Raw genomic sequence first — 22,291 nt, forward strand, 5'->3', positions numbered from 1 at the left:
AGTTTGATCTTTTGTTGCAAGAATAAAAATGTTGTTATTGGAGGTTCTAAATCTTTGTTTTTTGTTTTGCTTTCTCAGATTTATGGTGTGGCTGCTCATAGAAGATCCATGCAAGCTTAAGTTTATAAAGAACAAACATTGACAGTGGTGAATCTTTTCACTTCCAAGCATCTATAAGTCTGTGTAAAGGTCTCAGTTTTGGTTCAGAGCTGATACTTGATTCAATAAATCAATGCAACACGTTTTTCAGATTGTGTTCTACGTCAGAACAGCTTTTGGAGATGAAATGAATATAATGTGATAATCCAGGTGATTTGGGATTTTAATATTTTTTAAAAAACAATGTTTGTGCAACGTTTTGTTCAGTCTCTCACCCTTTAAGGAGACAACTATATACAGACATGTATACATATGGCTGATGGGATGAAGTATTTAAGACTTTACATGTGTTACATAGCTAGTCAGAGTTGCTTTTTTCGTGGTCAAATGATTCAATTCAATTCAATTCAATTTCTTTATCGAGTCTCGATTTCTGCTGGAAAAAACAGATGCAGGGTTGGATTTTTGTGTAAACAGCATGAAAGTATGTCCATCTTGCCATCACCTCCTCCACCACATGATAGTGTAATAGTGTGAAGGTGATATTTTCTTGTGACCCTTTGAACCACTTGATACAAAGTGAGCATAATTTAAACATCACAACCTACCCATCCCTTTATGACCACAGACTGCTAGGAGTCAGATAACACTGAATGTCATTAGCTCAAATAATCTCAAATGTCATGATCCTTGGTGTTGTTATTTAGTCTTTAGGTTTCTGTTATCATGCCTCGCCTGTGTTCAACATCACGTGTTTAGTGATTAGTCACTTGTTGTCAATCTCTCGTCTGTTTCTCACCAGTCTCGGTATCAAGCCTGTGAGTTTATTTCCTGTTTTATTTTGATAGTCTCTCGTCCTGTGTGCTGTTTTGCTTCCTTTGTCTCTTTAGTGAGTAATTAGCTCCAGCTGTGCTCCCACCTGTTGCCCATCCTCTCGTTATCTCTGTGTGTGTGTGTGTGTATTCATGTCCTCAGTCTCCCTCTGCTCATTGTGTTGTCTGTTTAATCTGTGTGTTCTGCCTCGAGTTTCCATGTCTCCTAGTTTTGTGCCTTACAGAGTTTAGTTTTGTTTCGGAGTCCTGCCTTACCTGCCACACAGCCGTAGTTGACATCAATAGGTTTTTTGAGCATGGTCATAAGTTCACTGTACTCAAAGGGTCCACAGTATACCAGATCTCCATCTAACAGAGTACCTTTGGGTTGTGGTGAAACAGAAGATTTGCATCATGGAAAATTTGCAGCAACTGTGTGATGCTATCATGTCAATATGAACCAGAATCCCTGAAGAATATTTCCAGCACCTTGTTGAATCTAGTTCATGATAAATGAGAAAAGGGTCAAACCCAATGCTAGCAAGGTGTACCTTATAAAATGTCAGTTGAGCTTATAGAAATGTAAAATTTAACTTTATTGTTTTTGTTTAATAAGAAAAAAAAAGTAAATTACTGTTAAAAGAGAGCATAATGATGTTCTGATTGTATTATGAAGATTCTGAAGACAATACATCATCTGTACAAGCTAAAGGGCTGCATTATTTCCCAGTTTCTTTACCCAAAAGGACTAAATAAAAACTTGTTCTTTGGGGTCAGGGTTTATAAAAAGACAGTGATGATATTAGTTATAGCCTTGCCAGATGTTTTGAGGAATAGATCTCTTTATAGTGCAAATCCAGACAAACAGCCAGAGATATAAGAAGAGACACCTCACTTTTGAGAAATGAAAAAAATGCAGCCCTTAAATTCCTCCCTGAAAATGCAATAATGAGGACAAATGCACTCGTAACATGGAGGACACCTTATTCCTTTCGGAGGACGCGTTTATGACTCCCTAATAATTCAATACCCAAGGTGAAGTGAAGATCAGTAAAATATTGCACTGGCAACAGGCTAGGAGGTGGTTTGGGCCTTAGAATTGTCACATTTTGATTTGTGTATCCTCAGAGAAGCCCAGCAAGGGCTTGCATTCGTTTACGAATTATTCTGTTGTGATGCATTTTGTCTTTTATCCACGTCCAATATACTTGCTTTCCTGGGAAGAAAGATTGATAGTAGTTGTCAACCCAGGATGACGCATGGGGCCTGAAGTAAATTCTGCCACTAGGCCTGTATTTTCCTGGTTCTCAAAGGTGCCTGCTTCAGATTCACAACTCTCACTAATGTTGAGTTAAAAATGACAAGGCCGCCATTGAAAACTCTCACAGCCAGGTTTGCTGCATATTGGCTGTCTTTACTCTAATAATCATTGATTTACTTAATGGATTAATGTTTGCTCCTACATGGACTGAGGCACAGATCTGCAGCACATTTCCATTTAGCTGAGCCGGAGCAATTTAAATGAGAAAACAAGCTTTGGCTCAATGACCCAGACCTGTTTTCTCCCTGCTCAGAACAGTGTTATTAAGCAGAGAGTAAATTAGCATGTAACATACATACAGCATACAGTAGTACACATTAAATGACTTAATGGTTTATCTACCATTAAGTTCAACAGTATCTTTCTTTTTGCTTTCCTTTTTACTGACCCACCACCAGAGTGGTCATGCTGAATGATTTTACAGGCAGCATGTTCTTCATGGCTTCTCCTGACCATTTTAACATCTGTCACATGTACTCAGGGTGAACCTCCTCTGTGAAAAGCACAGGGCCCCAGTGGTGGACCAATGGTGCCAGTTCTGGTATTCTATTGTCCATGCCAGTTGGGCTCTACAGTGCCAGGCAGCGAGCACAGGGCCCACTAGAGGATGTTGGGGCCTCGGGCCACCCTCTAACTGTTTGGTTAAAGACCTGTTAGAGATTTCTGGCAGTGTTCATCCTGTTCCTCTTTGCACAAAGGAGCAGATACCGGTCTTGCTGATGAGTTAAGGATGTCAGGAGAGCTGCCCCATCTCCTGGATTCTCATCCATGTGCTCAAGACTGTGGGAGGGAGACACAGAAACATTCTTGTGATGTTGATGTGATATCCTGGAGGACCTGGACTACCTGTCCAACCTCTGTATGGATCCAGGCACTGCCTGATTCTACCATTAGTGACACTGACCCTAATTATTGCCCCTTTACTGCACTTGTTGTTAATTTTATTTACAACAAGGCAGCTGAAGCTGACTAACAACTCTCTCTACTACTTAACTGACCAGATCAATATCCCAAAAGTTTAACTGACTTGATGCTCTAATTAAAAAGTGTCACTTTTTCATGGTACATTAAAATGTGGCCAATAAAAAGCACTTCTGCTGCTAGCAAGAGAGAGAGTTTTATTTATGACTTCAGCTCACCATAAGTAGAATTTAGATTATAACTAGACAGATATCAACTCAAAGCTGTAAAATATGTTAGGTGAAAACCTTTGCTTGGCTCCTTTTCACATTTTTTCCCTTTGAGTTGCCCAACTCATTCAGGATAGAGACCAGGGAGATCCACACAGCAACAATTTTCTGAGTAGAATTAGAATAGCTCAAAAAAGATAAAACAGAACTGGTGAATTGGTGCTAACCTAAGTCTACATGGTTTAAAGTAGGGATATAGGACTATAGGACAGAGGTGCAACAACTAGAGTCATGGTGCCACGACAATTACTTGGTCTTAAACACCAAAAAGACCAAGGAGATCATTGTAGATTTCCGGAAGAGGGGTCATAACAACCATCTGCCTCTCTTCATTGGCAGTGAGGCGGTGGAGAGGGTGAGCAGTTTTAAATTCTTGGGGGTAACTGTGACCGAGGACCTGTCCTGGGGCAACCATATCACCTCAGTTGTACGGAAGGCCCAACAGCGCCTCTACTACCTGAGGAGACTGCGGAGCGCACACATTCCCAGATCTCTGATGTTGAACTTCTACAACTGTGCCATCAGCAGCGTTCTGACGTATGGATTTCTAGTGTGGTTCCCCAGCTGCACCAAGGCCGATCAGCAAGCACTCCAGCGGGTGGTGAAAGAAGCTGGCAGAATTATTGGAACAAGTCTGCCAGAGATCAGTAATATCTTCCCCACTCGCTGTCTGAGGAGGGTGCACAGTATCCTGCGGGACCAACATCACCCTGCGCGCCACCTTTTCCATCTGCTGCCCTCAGGGAGAAGGTACAGGTCTATACAGGCCAGAACATCCAGACTGGCCAACAGCCTGTATCCACAGGCTGTGAGGCTCCTGAACTCTCTGCCCCCCTCTCACGGACAATAACCATATCCAACTTCTTAATAGCAATGAACTGGTCTGCATTGGTGCATCATATCTTTATTCTCTTCCCCCTCCTGCCCCCCCCCCCCCCCCCTCTTTCTTAAATAGATAACTATCATATCTGATATCATATCTCACAGTACAATAATATTGAATGGGTTGCATTGTTGTATTTTGTCATGTTTCTCAGGTCTTTGTCTGAATTTCTACGAACATTATTGCTAAGGATTGTCTTATTGCATTGGAGTCACACTGGGTTAAATATGTACACTTGGGTTTTAAGGGGTATTTATTATTTTCTTCTTTTTTTTGGGTTGTATGGAAGCCCCAAACGCAATTTCATTGTTCTTGACAATGACAATAAATAAATAAATACTATACTAAATACTAATACTAAAGCTAAAGCAATATTTGGTGTCTGAAAGGCACCAGCATTTCAGCAGGATAAAGACACAAGTTTGGAAACAACTAGCTTATATAAAATCTCAAACAGCACAGTAATTTTTTATGACATGGGGTGAGAACTAGACTAGATGGACAGAGTCTATATGGAAGCATGCATCTGCACACATTAAAAAGATCTGTGTGCAATGTTGAACTGCAGATTAAACCACTACCACCCCTTTCTTCGTTGTGTTATATAACTTTTAAGTGTGAGAAAAAGGTCTGAAAGTTACAAAGTTCTTGCCGAAGGCAGTTATTGCTTCCCTGAGAAAGCACTTACTTGCAAACTCCTTGTAACAGCTCATTTGTAGTACAGGCTTTTCTTCTGTAACTCATCTACTTTACCATGTAACACATATGCATAACCCTACAGGCTGGTCCCACACACACACACACCCAAACAAAGAGGAAGCTGCTTAGCAGACCATTTTTTATCACTTGAGTTGCTTCTGCTATGATAACTCAAGCATAGACTGCATTAAACATCAAAACATTCCTACACATTTCCATCCCGGCTCAGTAAAGACCAAACCAATGGAACCAACAGTCAACAGAGTACGATAGTCTATGAAAGACTTCAGAGACCGCACACATAACTGGAAATAACAACACATAACGAAGATCCAGATTAAACACAGGACTGCATAACATGATGTTCATGATGTTCTGTTGTTGTGATCACTTTTTATGGTTAGACTATCACATCATCAATTTTATGTAAGTTATGCTTCACATAGCCACAAAGTTTCAGTTGCATCTACATATTGTTTTATTATTGCTGTTTCACTGACACTGTTGGCATTATTGTTTGAAATAAGGAAACTCAAAGCTCCCACTTCACATGTGCTCACCACCCCTGTGAGCACACAAAACACATAACGACAGAACCTGAACTTATTTCTTACATTTGATCCAATTTATTGCAAACATTTTGAGTGAATGTGGTTATTGTGTTGATACTTTACTGCTGCCCCCCAAAAGGTTATTAGTTTGGTATTTTGCATTAGTTTTCTATTTTATTTATTTATGTTTTTAATAATGTTTTGAGTTTTTGTTGATTTTTTTTTTCGTTTTCAGTGCAATTTAATTGTACAGGCTATTTACCAGGGGCAAGAGCAAGTTTTGAATGAGTACTTTAATCCAAACACTGAGATGTTTGTGTGACATCCCAACCTCAATAATCATAATACTAAACCTGCCTCGTGCTGGTTGCCCTGAAAAATTTGACAACAACTAAAAACATTTCCTACGTGTCTTCCCGTTGTTTCAGCTTTGTCAATACAAAAATACCCTTAGTTTTTTTTAAGTCTATTTTTTTTATTTTTAACTTGGTTTAAAGTAAGTTTTAGTATTAGTTACTGTACAAAGTTTTTGATACTCTTTACTAGCTTTGTATATATGAAACTATGGCAACAACACAAAAAGCAAAAGAGACTTTAGAAACTTCTATAAAACCTAAACTCATACATGGACTCAAGACACCCAGACTAGACCCAGGAAGAGGAACAAACATGACAGAGTTGAAGAAACGGGACCGAGGGATGGAGAGGGCAACAAACATAACAAGACAAAAACCAAGGACTACAAACTCAGAAGCACAAGAGAGTACTAAACACAACGACCAAGACAACTTCTATCAAAGACATAAACAACAAGTCCAGAACCAAACTTAAACTACTGGGTCAATGAACCAGGACTAGGATGGCAATATTTCATGTTTGGTCTGTGATTTTAGTCACTGAGGTTGTTTCTAGGCAACATGATGGCATCATAATATATCAATCATAGATCAAAGTTTTGTGGATATGAATTACATTCAATTATCATGAAATAAAACGATAAAATGTTTTTATAAGGTGCCACACATGGGGTCATTTTAGCTCAGGTGGCTGCTAGATAAGGCAATGACATGAAGGTATCGGATATACAGTAGATAAGGGGGATGTACCTGTGTGCCAAGAGGAGTTTGCACACAATAAAAAAAAATGGTGTGGTATAGTAAGATATAAACATTAACATTATTTAAAACTGATAATTCATCAACTCATTTGTCTATTTTCTTTACCTGGGGTGGTGTCTACAGTGACCCACTACAAGTTCAGAAAACACCAGCAATCAGAAAAATGCTGCGAAAGCACAAAACACAATGAAAGTAGAATAAAACATTGCAAAAGCTCAAAAAAATAAATAAATAAACAAAAAACACATAAAAAACAGTGGAAGCCATTTTGGGGAGAATAACATAATTGGACAGCCGTAGCAAACTAATAGTAAATATGTATCTTAGTATCTCAGTCTTTTATGAATGATGCAATTAAAACACACATACCTGCATCTCTCCCCCACAAAGCTGACAGATCTTCCACGTCTTAATCCTGTTTCTGTCACTTCTGCAGCTGCTCAGCTGTTCCGTCTCATTACCGTTTCCCCAGAAAAACCTCTGCTGTGGTTTTTTTTTTTTCATTTTCCTTCCATTGTGTTTTGTGTGCTTGTACTAGTTTAAGAGACGGATCTACATATCTTAAAACGGTGGGAGCAAAACAAAGCAAACCTCTTGGAAAAGCATATGAATCTGCAAATGAGCATAACATGGGCACTTTAAAAAGACTCATCTCTTTAAGGATACAACCTCACTCTTCTGACAGCTGATGATCAGGGATCTGTGGTTGTAATGCATTATTCAAGCAACATAATATCTGCATCAAGAAATCCGGTCCACATCAACAATCCTGTGTTGGAATAAGACTCTGTGAAGGGCAGAATGCATTGTGTGCTTGCAATATAAAGCAGACATGGCCTACATGCATTTCACCAATAGATTCCCATCTCATCTAAGTAAATGTTCCAGCTGTTTTCCACTTTTGACTCGCTGCACTCAAACACCTCCACCTCCTGCTAAAGTTATAATGATCTAGTGTTAATTGATGGGTTTGGATAATGTCATGGCAATAGGCCAGGCATGCACCATGCAAATCACATTACCAATCAAGCCAAGGGTCTTCGCCTCAAGACACATGGTAGATGAGTTTTACATTTAAAACAACAAAAAAAATTCTCATTAATTTACGAAAAGGGCACACATCACAAAACCATTATTTGCCCATTAGCGAGTTTGTTGTTTAGAAGAATCTATTTTCTGCTATAGTTTTTCAGAGAGTATACATTCAAGCCTCATTATAATAACCTCCTCTCCTCCTTGTTGTGGTTAATTAAATTGTTCAGCTTCTGTCTATGTTCTTGATGAGCCTAAAGGAGCTTTATATATATTTAAAATGGCATTAATGCAGAAGTCAAAGAATGTATTTTTTAACCCAATTTGTGCTGGATAAGGTTACTGTGTGTAGGTTACTTTTTGACCTGCCTCTCACAAATTCATTCGCTCAAACATTGCGTGAGACACATATTTTCTTTGTATTGAAGAAGTGCAGCTCGTCTGTCAAGTGCGTGAGGTTTCTTTTTGGGCTGATCAGTTTCACTTGAGGTCTTTCAAAAGGGACTGTTGGGAGAACAATATAAAAGGGTGAAGGTGGCAAAAAGGGGGTAAATATAATTAGCAGAATTAGTGAAGCAGCAAGTAGCACCCATTATATAAAAGTGTATGAAGATTGTATCCGTCATGTCTCTCGGGCCCTGTTTTCAGTACTGTGTGCAGTTTTAGTGGAAAATGCACAATGTGTTTTTGTGTAACTATGCAACGCCCATCTTAAGTTGCCACTTTGGCCAAGTCTCTCATAAAACAGTGTAACTCAAGACACTTCCTGGATAAATAAAGGAGGTGGATGGGCAGCAATGTGCCACGTAACTTTCATGCTACATTTACTGTGGCCAGAAATGTTGGTAGTATTCATACTTACTAGGATATAATAATAATAATAATAATAATAATAATAATAATAATAATAAAAACTAAGAAATTTTACTATAGACAAAACAAGCATTTCCAAAAACTATAAAGAAAACCTACTATATTTTTTGCACATGCTCTTCTTTCTTATTCAGCTATTTATCAATAAGTGACATATACACACACACACACACACACACACACACACACACACACACACACACATATCACTTATTGAGACATACATACATGTATATATTGTGCCATTCCTTACTTAGTGTATTGTCTGTCTGTGTTACTGTTTGTACTGGAGCACTGTAACCAAAATAATTTCCCATGGGGATCAATAAAGTATTCTGATTCTGATATATAACTAGCTATTTTTACTATAGAATACAGGGTGGAGCTGCAAATCAGGGGAAGGCTGTCATTTTCCTGTGATTTGCAATTTTCAGTTCTTAAATCCAGTTACTGTTTATATTAGTTTATTCATTTCCTGTTCTGTCCTGTTTCCAGTTCCTATTCTTTCCACCGTGTTCTAATTTTCCTTCATTCCCTGTGACTGTGTGAATGTGTGAGTATGAATAGGGCTGTCTTCCCCTTACTTATATTTCGTTACAGTATGCTTTTTTGGGATAATCAGGCTTTTTTGCACAAGCAATGCTTCCTTACACCTGCATTGTTGTAGAAAGCGGGGGGGAAAATTCTCTGTGTATTCAGTTTTGTCAAATAATGAATGACACTGCTGACTGATCAAAGATGCTTCTGATCCTGAACTCAATATATTTTTTACTCCACTGGTTTTTAATCTGCTTTTTCACTTTCAGTGAAAATTAAAGATAGATCATGATCATCAACAAAGAAAACAAATGAAACATATTAGTCATTTTAAATGATGATGTTCTTGAAGTGCAAGAGGCTACAGAAGTGCATCACATCTCTTCCACAGGTTGTGTCTAAGAAAATCACAGCTTTTGTTTCTCCTGTTGTAATTTAATTTGACAACAATAGGAAAAGCAAAGATTCTTTCACAAACAAAATGTTCTCCCAAAAAAAAAAAAAAAAATAATAACGTTTTTTATAATAAAAGTCATTGGAAACTCTGTACAAGCACAGATTTCTTTTATATTGTGGTTTTGTTTGTTTTGTTTTCTTCTTTTTTTTGCCTTTACTTACTCTTTAGCATAGTGTCTAGATGCAGAAAGCAGAGTCATACATCAGCTTTGACAGCCCAGTAGAGTCTGTTTTCGTTGTTTAGCCACTTCAAGGCTAGTATATTGTGTATTACACCTTCTTCAGTGCTTGTCATGGCAAGCATTGAAGCACTAAAGCCAAAATGTTGTTGTCAACAATAAGGTGTCATAGACCATAACCCACTGAAAACAACGCAATGATAAGCAGATTGTGTACATACAGTTATTAGGAAGAAAGAGACTTAAATTAGTAAGAGAGGTTGTTAGACTGCATGCGATCTGTGTTAACTCCTGATATGCTTTGTTTCATTCTGTAAAGGATTTTTAAAAAAGACATCTTTATAAGATGTTTACGCAAGACTTAAGACTTTTCTGTTGAGGGGGAACCTCAGGCTTGTATTTCAGCAGCAAACTGCTCGCTTTTAGTATTTTTCTTTAAACCTTATTGTCAAAGTAAAGAAGTCTAGCAAAATAGTCTATATTAGTTTCAGGGGCAAACATCAAATCACCATAAAACACTTCAGCCTGACCTACAGATATTGCTTCTGTGTTTATGATTCCATCACCTATATGTCAATATGTAGTAGAAAAGAGCATTTTGGATTTCAAAATCATTCTCATTTACACCTCATGTATATACTTTGTCCTAAGAGCTGGTTTCAATGCTTTAATGTATTCATTTTGTCCAAAAAAAGTGGGAAGGCAAAGCAAAACAATGACATTTACTTCTTAGTTTTAATTGAACAAGCCCACAGATTATAAGAGCATGCATAATTTATCAGAAAACTAGGCCGCCATCACAAAATCTAATCACATTAAAACAGGGAAAGAATGAGGGTTAGAGGCCAAGTAGAAATAAGTTTTGCTTTTCAAATCGTGGGAGCATTTTAAATTGTGACTTACGGTCATAACTCAAGGCTCAGACTCCCAACTCTCAAAGTCAGTCTTTGTCAGCTTGTTGTTTTGTTAAATTTGATTATGATTTGCCCTTTGCCACATAAGCGAGCAATTAACGATGAAACTTATGACTCTAAAGCTCAGAGTGGCATACAATATTTTAATGTGATCACTTTGCTTCCCCGTGAGACCTGCAGTGTTTCTGGATTAAAGATTGGCTGTACATTTAACAACCTTAACAGTAAGTATCCTGTGAGCCGGAAGTCTGTCTGTCGGATAAAAAAATTATGAGTATCTAACATTTATATAAATAAATATGTTTTTGAAGACTTACAAGTCCAAAGTTCACTTAAGCATGACTGCATCAACACGTAAAACTACATTTCCCTTCAAACAGGGCGTCTGTTTTAACTGTGAGAGCTACTGATGCCTAACACGTTTATCCAATATTGCATAATAACTGCATTCCTATTATATACAATAGGCACTCCCAGCTTTGAGATGTCTGCCTACATATTTAAAAAAAAGATAATGAATGGGGACAAATATGTCGCATGAACATCACAACACCACAACGTTAAGAACCTAAGCTGACTTTAAAATCAATAGCATAAGCAATTTATATATAAAAAATACACACATCTCATAATTTTCAGTAAGTGCTCTGAGTGTTTCTAAACTCAGAACTTTAAGAGGAACCACAAGGTCACTGAGTACCAGGGTAGCCTGATTATGTAAATATTTATGTGTTAACTTTGGATTAGTGAATGTGATAAAAATTATCAAACTTTAACATGTTTAATTTCTTAAGTTGTGCCCCTATAGCTTTTTGGTCCAAAATTTTAATTGCCTCATTATATATTGTCATAAAGTGCCTAATTGTTTAGTATGCCGCTTGTCGCCAAGAGATTACACATTAATTTTCAGTGAGCGAAAAATCATAAAATCTTTTGGTAACCTTGGTTACTTTTTTAATATGTATTTAAAAATTTAGATGAAAATCTAAAATTAGGCTGAGGAATTTGAACTCTGAAACCCATGAATTGCCCATTAAGCTTTCAACTTAGCTTACGCACTTCTTTTCAGGAGCCAGGAGCCTGTTTTTTGATGAGTGTAAGACAAGGATATTCAAGCCATATAACCATGTATTTCCTGTTCAAACAAATCAAACTCTCTGCCATGAGAAACATTAACCAGGCAATCTACTAGGCCTCTGTTTGAAAGCGATAGCTGTGTCAACGAACTTGGGTTGCATTCATTTTTTCACGTGATCAGTCACCCGTTCTTTTCTGTGTTTGAGCCATTGACTTTCGTGCTCAACCATTTTATGTCAACAGTACAGCATAAAGAGTTTAATATCAAGTACACTTTTACAATTAACTTTTGTTTTACTTCATAATGTTGCTCTCTTCCAGTCTGTTTATAATTGTTGTTGTCAGAAAATCAAGAAAAGAACTTAACAGATTTTCAACCATCAGCAAACTTTTGCTATAGATGACATGCCATTTTATTTTTCAGGATGCAAACCATTTCAGATAATCTTATGCAATGTTTCAAATAAAAACAAATGAAAAATAATACCTATAACCAATCTATATGAAGCTAATATCTAATTAAAAAGATTTTTGGATGGATGGATGGGGCATAAGCGTCTATATATGTATGTGATGTATGTCTGTGAGGGCAGACTTCTGTATGGAAGGAGCAGCCAATCACAAGAAAGCTGGTTTAAAGCAAGCAAAGCCTGCCTCAAAGGTAGAGTCGTTAAAATCACATAGAATTAACTAAGAGGGTCCAACGCCTATAAGTAAGGTTTATATGGAACTGTGAATCATGCAAAGAACAAAAGAAAATGAGTTTCTAGTACCAGCCAAGCCTACTGGCAGATGATCTGTGTGAATGAGCCAGTATCTTGTAACCACTGGGCATTGTTCCTTAATCTTTTCATTGTAACCTCCAAAACAGGTAGAATTCCACAGCACATATCCCACAGCTTTCTGAATCAGACAGTACTACACTTACAGAAACTGTGACATAACTTGCACATCTATGTATTTATTGCCTGAACTGTGTGTTATAAGTGTCAACCCTGGGCTGTTTCAGCATATATAACAGTGGTCTGTGACCCATATATACGCAAAGTTTTTTTTCTTTCACTTTCTGTTTTTTCCAGTTTCAAATCTCGATCATTTCCAGTAAACCATGAAAACCTGAAAGACAAGTCCAGAGAGAGATTGACTGACTCAAGGTGAGGAGGGAGGGAAGAAAGAAGGAAGTTGTAATTCTGAAAAACAGAAAATGGGCGGGACATATAGCAAGAAGAAAAACAGGAACAAAGTTATGGCAAGTCAAAGTCCAGTACACCTGCACACCTGAGTAAAGCCACTCCTTTCCTAGATCGCATCAGAGATGGTTGAGAAGCAGAGGCAGGGAAATGCTTTGAAACCTTATTCAGCTCCAAGACTTAACAGCGTTTTTCACATTCATTCAGGTTTTGTTTGGGAAGATTTCTGACATCAGGTAGCTTTTTTATGCAGGTGTGTTTGTGTGTGTGTGTGTGTGTGTGTGTTTCTTTCCCCCTTTTTTTGTATTTTTTTGGTTTTACTTAAAAGAGAGCAGAACTACCTGGAATTTTTGGAGCCCACATAAGTGATGAAGATGTGGTTCATGAACATTATGATGCTTCTCTTTTTCTGCTTTGGTGAGTACAGCAAGTTAATTTGGATCTTTTTCTCTTATTTACAGGTGTCAACTAGAGGCAGGCTTACACTAAATGGATCATTATTTTCTAACAGCAGAAATAAAAAAGAAACACTTGCAGAATTGAGTTATTCCCTCTTATTTGAAATGAAAGAGTTTCGGTGACCGAGAACTCCTTGGCCATTGTAAATGACCACAAAAAAAAAAAAAAAAAAAAAAAATGGAGTCTTTAATAGATGACATTGAACCACTAATTTTAAAAAAAGCTAATTCTGAATTTACTGTGTCCAAATTTCAAGCTTTCGATAAACTTCATGCACTTTAAAATTGAAATATAATAATACAATCTGCGCTGTTGAACCACTAAATCTGTGCGTATGGTTTGACTCCAAAATGCAGCTTGTAAAGGATATGGTTTCCCATCCTGAGTCACAGCCTGGGAAATGGCCGAGTTTTATATCCATGTATCAAAGATATGACTGGAAAAGGAACCAAGAGCTTCTTGAGTTTCAGCCACCTGTTGAAACAAAGCCCATCTTAAATGATCTCCCCGCAGTCCCAATCCAGTGTGTGCTCAGTTCAGTTATACTGGGTAACTGCTACCCTCTTTAGTTCAAAATTCAGGCAGCTGTATTAGCTGAGGGCACGAATGCTTTTAGACCGACTGTATTAAGAAAAAGCAACAGAAATGACTCATTTTGAATTTATTGGTTTTAAAAATACTATCAAAAGAAATCACTTATTCAAACAAAGGATTATTATTTGTAGCAAAAGACTGACAGACTTTTCCCTTTGTCTTTACAGAATCCTCAACTGGCAATGTCACAGTGCAATTTAACTCCAGGAATTTCAATAACATACTCCACTGGGATCCTGCAAAGAGTGATTTTCCAGGGCAAAGGTTACTCTATAGTGTCAAGTACAAGAAGTAAGTCCAGCATGATTGATGCAAGATTATGTGACAGCTGTACTTTCCCTGCACTGTTGCTCTGATATAAGGGGCCAATGCAAACACACTTTTTTGCCAAGTGTTGCTGGTGTCTCATTACAAACTGTCGTGGAAAAGTTATAATGCAACTTGACAACAAGTTAAGAACACAGGGCTGGGTGCCACATGATTTAGGGTTGTATATAGATGTAGTGTTGCGATGGCAGGTATGGCATGCTGGACAAAACCTTGCTTATTTTTACAAATGTCCTCTGCTCACATGACTTGTGTAAAATAATCTTAATCTCTGTTTTATCATTTCTGTATGTTTACTAAAGACATTTAAAAAAAGACTAAAATTGCCACAGACACACACTGTTAATGGTCCTTCCATGAACTACCCCACTGCAGTGGAAAAATACTGTTCTGTTTCTGAGCTCACATACAGGCTACTGCAGAGACAAAAACAAATATTCAATTACTCTTTGAGTAAATCCTGATAAAATCTAAGCTGATTTCAGGCCTTTTCTAATGATTCATACATTTTTGATGACGGTTTTTGGAGATTTGAGATTGGATCTCTTCATACAAAAACATAGAAAATTGCCATTCTTATCCGTCAGGATCTAGAAATCTATTTTGCAAAGAGTAGAGGCCCCTCTGTTGCTTTCCCTCACCACCTCTTTTCCCCCTTTCTCTCCTCCCCTACATGTGTGTTTATAAAAACACAGTGACTCACAACGTGCCTCAAAAATCCCACAGTTAGTCAAGTTTATCATGCTGTTGTGTGGCTTAGAAAACTTCTAAGGAACGTCTAAATATCTCCAAAAAAATAAGGCTTGTTACAAGTGATTAGCAGCCTACGTGTTTGTTTCTATGCTGCTTTCGTCACTAAAGAGAGCTCCAATACTCATATGAAGCTTCCAAGCTGATTTCTTTTTTTACTCTTTTCAATCAGTCTCTACAAACGGCCTCCACAAAGTGGAAATGTCATCTTGTCCAATTAATCATGATGTAGTTTCTTAGACAAATGTCAAGTGCTCCTCCTATCCAATTGACTTTTCTCCCAGCTACTGTCACTTGAAATTTCTGGAGTGATTTTCAGCTTCATTTTAGCTGCAGAGAAAGACTAGCATGCCTGCAGGATAATGGTTTCTTATTAAAACAAAATGCTCATTTGTCTCTCTCAAATAAAAAAAAACGTATGTGTGGTAAAATGATTATGGAGAATTCTGTGAATTCAGTGCAGCCATTGAGGCGCATAATATTTTCAGTGCTTGAATGCTGGTTTTCACAACTTTTTATAATATACAAGGATTATAATGAATAATTAATATACTTTGCTATCAAAATTCGATTATATTGCACTACTCTCTTTACAGTGATGATAGTGATCAGTCATACAAGATAAAAGACGAGTGTCAGAATATCACCGTCCTGTACTGTGACCTGACGGCAGAAACGCCCTTTGTTTATGATGTTTCTTACCACGCTAAGGTGTTGGTTAATGGCAGAGCTCACGGTTCCACTGAGACAAGGTTTAAACCTTCAGAACACAGTAAGAATACCCATACTCAATCATACATTTCCTTGCATCTTATAGTAAGAACTATTATATCGCAATATTCATCGATTCATCTTTTTTTCCCCATCTTCATCTTTTCTCCATAGCTATTTTTGGTCCACCCATCTTGTCTACATCCACAACAGAGTCGTCTCTGTTTGTTAATGTCACCTTGCCTGTGGGACCAAATGGAGTCTCCATTGCAGACATCATCATTAATGGCAGAAAAGTACTATTGGAGACTAAATTTATCTATACCTTGAATTTATACTACCCAGATTGGGCTACAGCGGTGAGTGGGAATTTACAATATAAAACATACTGTGTGCATATCTATGTATTGTGTAAAATACGGCACAAGTGAAACCAAAATTACAATAAATTTAAAAAATATAGACATTTAATCTACTACTGTTTGCTGATGACAACAACTGTATGTATCAGTAAGAACAGTGAACCAGTCTACACACATTAAAAAAAGCTCAACTCTGGTAATTCTTATTATTTGAGCCCAACCAATATATATTGGCTAATATTAGCCATTCAGTGATAGTATTTATAGCATTTATAACACCTGATAAGAGTAAATTAACAGCCTTCAAGTGCATTATGAATGTTTTTAATACTATGACCACCAGAGGACACATCTTCAACTTCCCTGTTGGTAACACGTTTTTGGAAAGCTACAAACACAACAACTAAGTGATCAGAGGAAAGTTAAGCATAGTGTAAATGAGTGATCAATGACATATTATAATGTTTCACTGCACTGCCATATTTTGCTAAGGACTAATGACTCATAAGTACGCACTAACAAACACTAGCAGACGTTAGGGAGCTATAATTATGTTTCATGTGAATAAAAGGGTAAAAAAAAAAATATAACATGAGTATTGAGCTTAACTGCATATCTGTATTTTTATCTTCTGTATCATTTTGTCAAGTGGGCTCTGATTATTGGGGGTGGGTGTTGTTGTATGTTATTTTACTACTAAAGAGCATAGAGAAATTAATGTTGTTGACTAGAAACTTTTTTTTTCTAGCTTGAAGCGTACAAATGCATAAGAATAGGGTTGAGTTTTAAGTATTTTTAAACAAGGAGACAATGCAAACACAAAATAGGAAAAATCAGATTAGAGTCCAAAGCAAAAGATCAGGGAAAAAACTAAGAGCTACATTAAAAGGCCATTTTAAAGGGTTGTGAATAAGGAGTGCTGATTCCATTTTCTTCTGTAACTGATTACCTGCAGTGGCAGGAAATCCCATCTATTTTCCAAATATGGACTGCTAGAAAATGACATAACTGAATTATTCTCTCCTTGCCTAAGTGTTATTTTTCTACTATGGATCAAGACAAAAGGATCGAGACAAATTATGCAGTGCTCTCTTCCATGTGAACGCCTTTGCTAATGTCAAGACAGTCACGGTCGGGTGATGCCACGACATCCTTTATTGTTCCAATATGTTTACATTAAATAAACCTGCTTTCGAATTGTGTTTGACTTCGTGGCTTTGGTTATCTTACTATGACAACCAATCCACACTGGCTTTGAATAACTGAATTTTAAACTGAACTGAAGCTTGATCTGGATAAAATCTGATCTCTATATTGTAAGTGGGCCCCTGACATGGATTTTAAACTTCGTAACAAGCTGAGAAACATATTCTAAATTATTTTAAAAAGCATTTACCATTAGTTCATGTTTAGTTCTCCTGTACATTATAACAGAACACAGCAAAATGTGTTTGATTGCTCTAACCTGTGATTACACAACTATCATTAATATGAACGTATTTTTCCTCTAGCACTTTGAGAGCCACACTGGCCAGTTCAGCATCGACTTAAAGAAGAAGTCTAAATACTGCGGCACAGTCATCTACAAACCATCTTCTGACTGGGGTCGCCCGAGCAGTGAGAGCGCCTCCTTCTGTGTAACACTGCCAGGTTAGCACAATAATGGCAACAGCATATAAAAATATCATTTTATTCAAACATGAATATGTTGGTTGTTTGTTTGTTGGTATTCAAACTATGATGGGCTGTTTTTGAACAACAAAACTTGATGTCAGTTTTGGATGTTAATACTTGTGTACCTATTTTAAAACTCCTGTACCCTGATAATATTTACAAAAATCAGGTTTCACTTGAGAAAATTGTGTGCTGCTTGACAACCCCATAGGAAGCTTTCAAGGGTCCACCTGCTGAAGAGAAAATGCAAAAATTAAGATGCTTGAAAATGCTGCTTTTTTTTTTACATTTGACTTTAATCAGACTGCACAAATTTCTTCGAGTGACTGCAGTGTTTGATAATAAATCAAGACAGTTTGTTATAAATCAGCGCTTCTTAAAGCCTTTGCATCTGCACCACACAGATGAGGCACTCACTGGCACTGCAATGAAGCAGAAAATGAGGCTACACAATAAACACGCTGTTCCTTCTGTAAATCTGTACTAAAAACGTAATCTTTTTAAATCTCAAAAAAATCTACCCCTATTATTGTGAACTCGATTAGGCAAGAGATAAGATTACACATTGGACTTGCAAAGATAATGTTCTCACCTGTGCTTGCCAGTGTACATTCCTTAGTGCCATATATGACAGTAAAAGCCACAAGTGCAAAGGAGTTTTCACAGAAAATCCATTTCTGTATTATTTTAGAGGAGTTACAGTTAACTATCATTCAAGTTCATCTCGAAAATACTTCTACATACCGGAAATTCAGGAATGTCTGTATTCATGTGCTCTGTGTGACAGGTGTAGTCAGGATACTCCTTGAGAACATTCCTAAGCATGCACGTCACCCTGGGAAGTTTTATAGCTCCCTGCTTTTAAGTGCTCAAGCATTTTCCTGTAACATGTCTATCAAACAACCTTTCCTCTATTTCAGAAAATCCGTGGATGCTTCTGCAATGGCTTCTCTTGATTGCGGCTGGTGTGGTTGCCTTAGTCATAGTATCAGCTATGTGTACGTGCAAATATGTGAAAGGTGGAAAGTCAAAGAGCATGACACAAGCACTGGTAAGGCCATTGTTTTGTGTCTTTGTGTCCTTCCTTACTGTCACACAAGGAAATGTTGTCTTACCGGAAAATCAATATCAATTGCACATCACTAACTCAACACAGATTCAGTTTGATAAAGTGTAGCATCAACTTAAGATACAAACAATGAAACACTGTGGGTGTTGTTTTAGTAAAGTCAAAGGAGCATGTGCAGTGAGTCATGGTTTGGTAACAGGTGTTTTTTGTAGTCTGTGTATGCTCTCTTTGCTTTTTGTATCAACGTAGCATTAACTGGGATATATTGCTAAAACATTTAGAGAAAATGAAAACCATACCCATCTGACATTCGCCTGGCAGTCACCGTATACCCTTATTGTTGAGATGGCGATTAATTTTGTGCGAGCGATTGCCCTTTAGGTGCACTTCTTTAAATATGGTGAAATTTGATGTACTTCATTCTTTTTTTTTTTTGGGGGGGGGGGGGGGGGGGGTATATATAAAAAGGAGCATTGTGCTTTTGTTACATCTATATCTCTGTACTACAATCTTGAGGCTCAGTAAAAATTTATTTAAAAAAATGTAGCATTGACTACAGATTTCTAAACAGCTTGGTAGACCTAAAAATACTTTTATCAATTGTTCAAATCGTGTGTGTTTGACTGATCCATATCGCTTCATTGTTTTGGAAACAGGAGGTAACCACTTCTGAAACCCCTAAGATACTGCAGGATCCAGATAGAATTCTCGTAATTTCTCAAGTCGAGGTATGCCCTCACATGGATAAAATAGTTTATGCCAAAATCCAGATGAATAAAAATGGGCCTTCAGTTTGGAATGGAGGCTATTCCCCCCAGGACATCCCTTTCCCTCCCTGGCAAGACCACACTGGCTCCTCTGTGGACACAGGAACACGCAGAACTCCAAATTCTGAGGACACAAGTGCCCAGTCCTCTGACATCTACAGTTCTGTGGCTGTTCTACCTAAAGAGAATGATGACATTCAGGAGGCTGTCACTGAACGTGAAAGACCATTACCGGATGCTGATTCTTGTGACACCAACCCAGATAGGAAGCTGCTGCTGCACACAGTGCGGGATATCAATGGAAAACTCATGTTGCCTTTCCTCAATTTTCAGTCACAGAGCAGCAATAGTGATGCAACATGCCTGTCAAACAAAGAGAGAAAACCTCTCCTATCAGACCTCATACCCTCTATGGATGAGTCATCGTTAGCTTCCTTGCTCAGCTTAAATAGCTCAGAGTGGTCCGATTCTGGATGTGACGATAGCTCTTCAACGACACCAACCCACTCATACTGCACCACCCGTTTTTCTCCATCTCAACCACTTATTCCAGATTCTGACAAGGAATGTGAGACTACACTATCGAGTGATGTCTCATTTGAATCAGGATACAAGCAAAACTGGATGCCTGAATTATGTAGCGGACCTTCTATTATAGACAGTTGCAGAAGGACAAACTACATGTGGACCTGCAATGGCTCCAAAATGGAAGACGACGACAATGAGGAAGTTGAAGACCAGGGAGAAGAAGAGAAATCAAGACCAATTTTCCTGGGAAGTTGGACAATAAGAATTCAAGAATAATAGACTTTGATTGACCCCTAACCCCCACCCACACATCCCGGTCCTTGAATAACTATAGAGAACATTTCTCTGTTTTTTTGACGGGAGGACTGACAGTACTTTGGAGGCAGAAATCCAGTAGATGGGTGGGTTAGCAACACACTGTGTTGTTCAAGATGGAGAACTGCCTCTGAATTGTTAAGTACATTTCACTCCTATGCGTGGCATATTTTCCTGTTTGTATCGTATATTTTTGTATATTTTTATTTATTATCTGACAATTGCAAAATATTGGTAGAAACTAACTGGGTTTACATTTAAAAGCCTGGGTGCATTTGCTGTTTATAAATTCTGCAAATTCTTTGTCACTGTCACTTTTTAGCCAAAAAACCCACTTAAAAAAAAAACAAAAAACAAAAAACAACAACATAATTTGCATTTTATATGAGGTTAAACAGCCAAAGTTTACCTCCTTCCAAACTAATAACATCTGTTCTGAATATGTCATTGTGTAATGTCTAAAGTGAAGTGAATAGGTGTCAACAAACATCTCATTTCTTAGGGAATTCATAGCATATCTCACATTTTATGTAATGGGCAACAAAAAGAAAAAGTTGCACACTATTAATAACTCCCAAAACTCTAATGACACATCACAAGCATGCGTGTTTGTGTGTTATCTCTTTGACAACATGTTGCAACTTATTACAAACCCTAAATACACAAATCCAGTCTGGTCATTTTTAAATTACAATGTGGGCGATCAGCCTTAAAGATTAGATGGGAAAACAAATGCGATTGCATAGTGGCTGAACACAGCAGCAGACTGAGCCCGACACTTATTGTCACATATTGAGGTGTTTAAAATGGGAGTAAAATGACTGAATGTCTGCAGGACAACAATATATTCAATTTCTTTTCTCATCAGCATGTTTCAGTGTTAACAGATTTACAATTCATGAAATGGCTACATTTATGTATATAAAAAGAAATGGTTTTTTTCATCGCAATGTTTACGAACTCAATGTTTGCTGTTCTTCCAGCAGAAGGAAACAGACGGTATCACATATATTAGAAGGTGGCGTTGGTTTCCACGCACGCCATGTAGATAACACTGAGGCTTTTAATAGCGTCAGTGCAGACTTTTAAATACACCTATAAAGTAATAATGTCAGGTGTGTTGAAACCATGTGATGTGAGTCACAAATGAACTTTGTACAGCACATTTTAGACGTCTGTTTTATAACAGATGATATATAATCTGTCTGTGTTCTTTATTTACACTTTGTAAATTTCCACTTACTGTTTATGTTGGAAGTTCATCTTTGCAAGTCTGAGTAGCATTAAGAGATAAGAGTTTAATAACAACCATTGAGTAACATGTTCTACAGTAAAATTTGTGAAAGTGTCATTTTCAGTTTTGAGTTATTACTGGAAATTATTAAAATGTCTATATACTGGAGAACTTCCTTAGAAACTGTTGCAGTGTGAGTGTAGCAGAGACACAGTTCTGTATGCAAGCTTGATTGGGAAAACTGAACATATTCTGAAGAAATGTCTAAGAAATGTTTTGATTAATGGGCATTCACTAACCAAAATATTGGTTAGACAGTGCTTATGTGAAAAAACCATGCCAACGAAATAAATTTGCATCTGTTTTGTAACATACTGAAAGTTCTTGCAACATGCCGTACACATTGACCTCGTCACGTAATAAAGAGGTGATGTGGACGGTGCAAAGAATCCAAAGTTCAACTCAACCGCCTGTTGCTAAGTGCATGTTTTCAGCCAACTAATGATGATAAAGTAGCTTTGTTTTTCTACTTCTGCCTGGGTGAACATGCTGTAAAAGTCTCGTGCTTAA

The 22,291-nt window shown here is 37.5% G+C and overlaps 1 protein-coding gene across 1 annotated transcript; it reads left to right on the forward strand.

The window, feature by feature from the left end:
* Positions 1-13,014: 13,014 nt before the first annotated feature.
* On the forward strand, positions 13,015-22,091 carry ifnlr1 (interferon lambda receptor 1). Its single transcript, XM_086311106.1, has 7 exons — positions 13,015-13,348; positions 14,152-14,275; positions 15,658-15,833; positions 15,947-16,131; positions 17,646-17,784; positions 18,729-18,859; positions 19,534-22,091. The coding sequence occupies exons 1-7, from the start codon at positions 13,300-13,302 to the stop codon at positions 20,446-20,448; spliced, it is 1,719 nt and encodes a 572-aa protein (XP_086167232.1). The 5' UTR covers positions 13,015-13,299; the 3' UTR covers positions 20,449-22,091.
* Positions 22,092-22,291: the final 200 nt, after the last annotated feature.

The sequence above is a fragment of the Aulonocara sp. 'chitande type north' Nkhata Bay genome, linkage group LG11 (genome assembly GCF_057382095.1).
Source record: "Aulonocara sp. 'chitande type north' Nkhata Bay isolate Kocher_YH1m ecotype deep benthic linkage group LG11, A_spYH_male_GT1.1, whole genome shotgun sequence".
NCBI classification, from domain to species: Eukaryota; Metazoa; Chordata; class Actinopteri; order Cichliformes; family Cichlidae; genus Aulonocara; species Aulonocara sp. 'chitande type north' Nkhata Bay.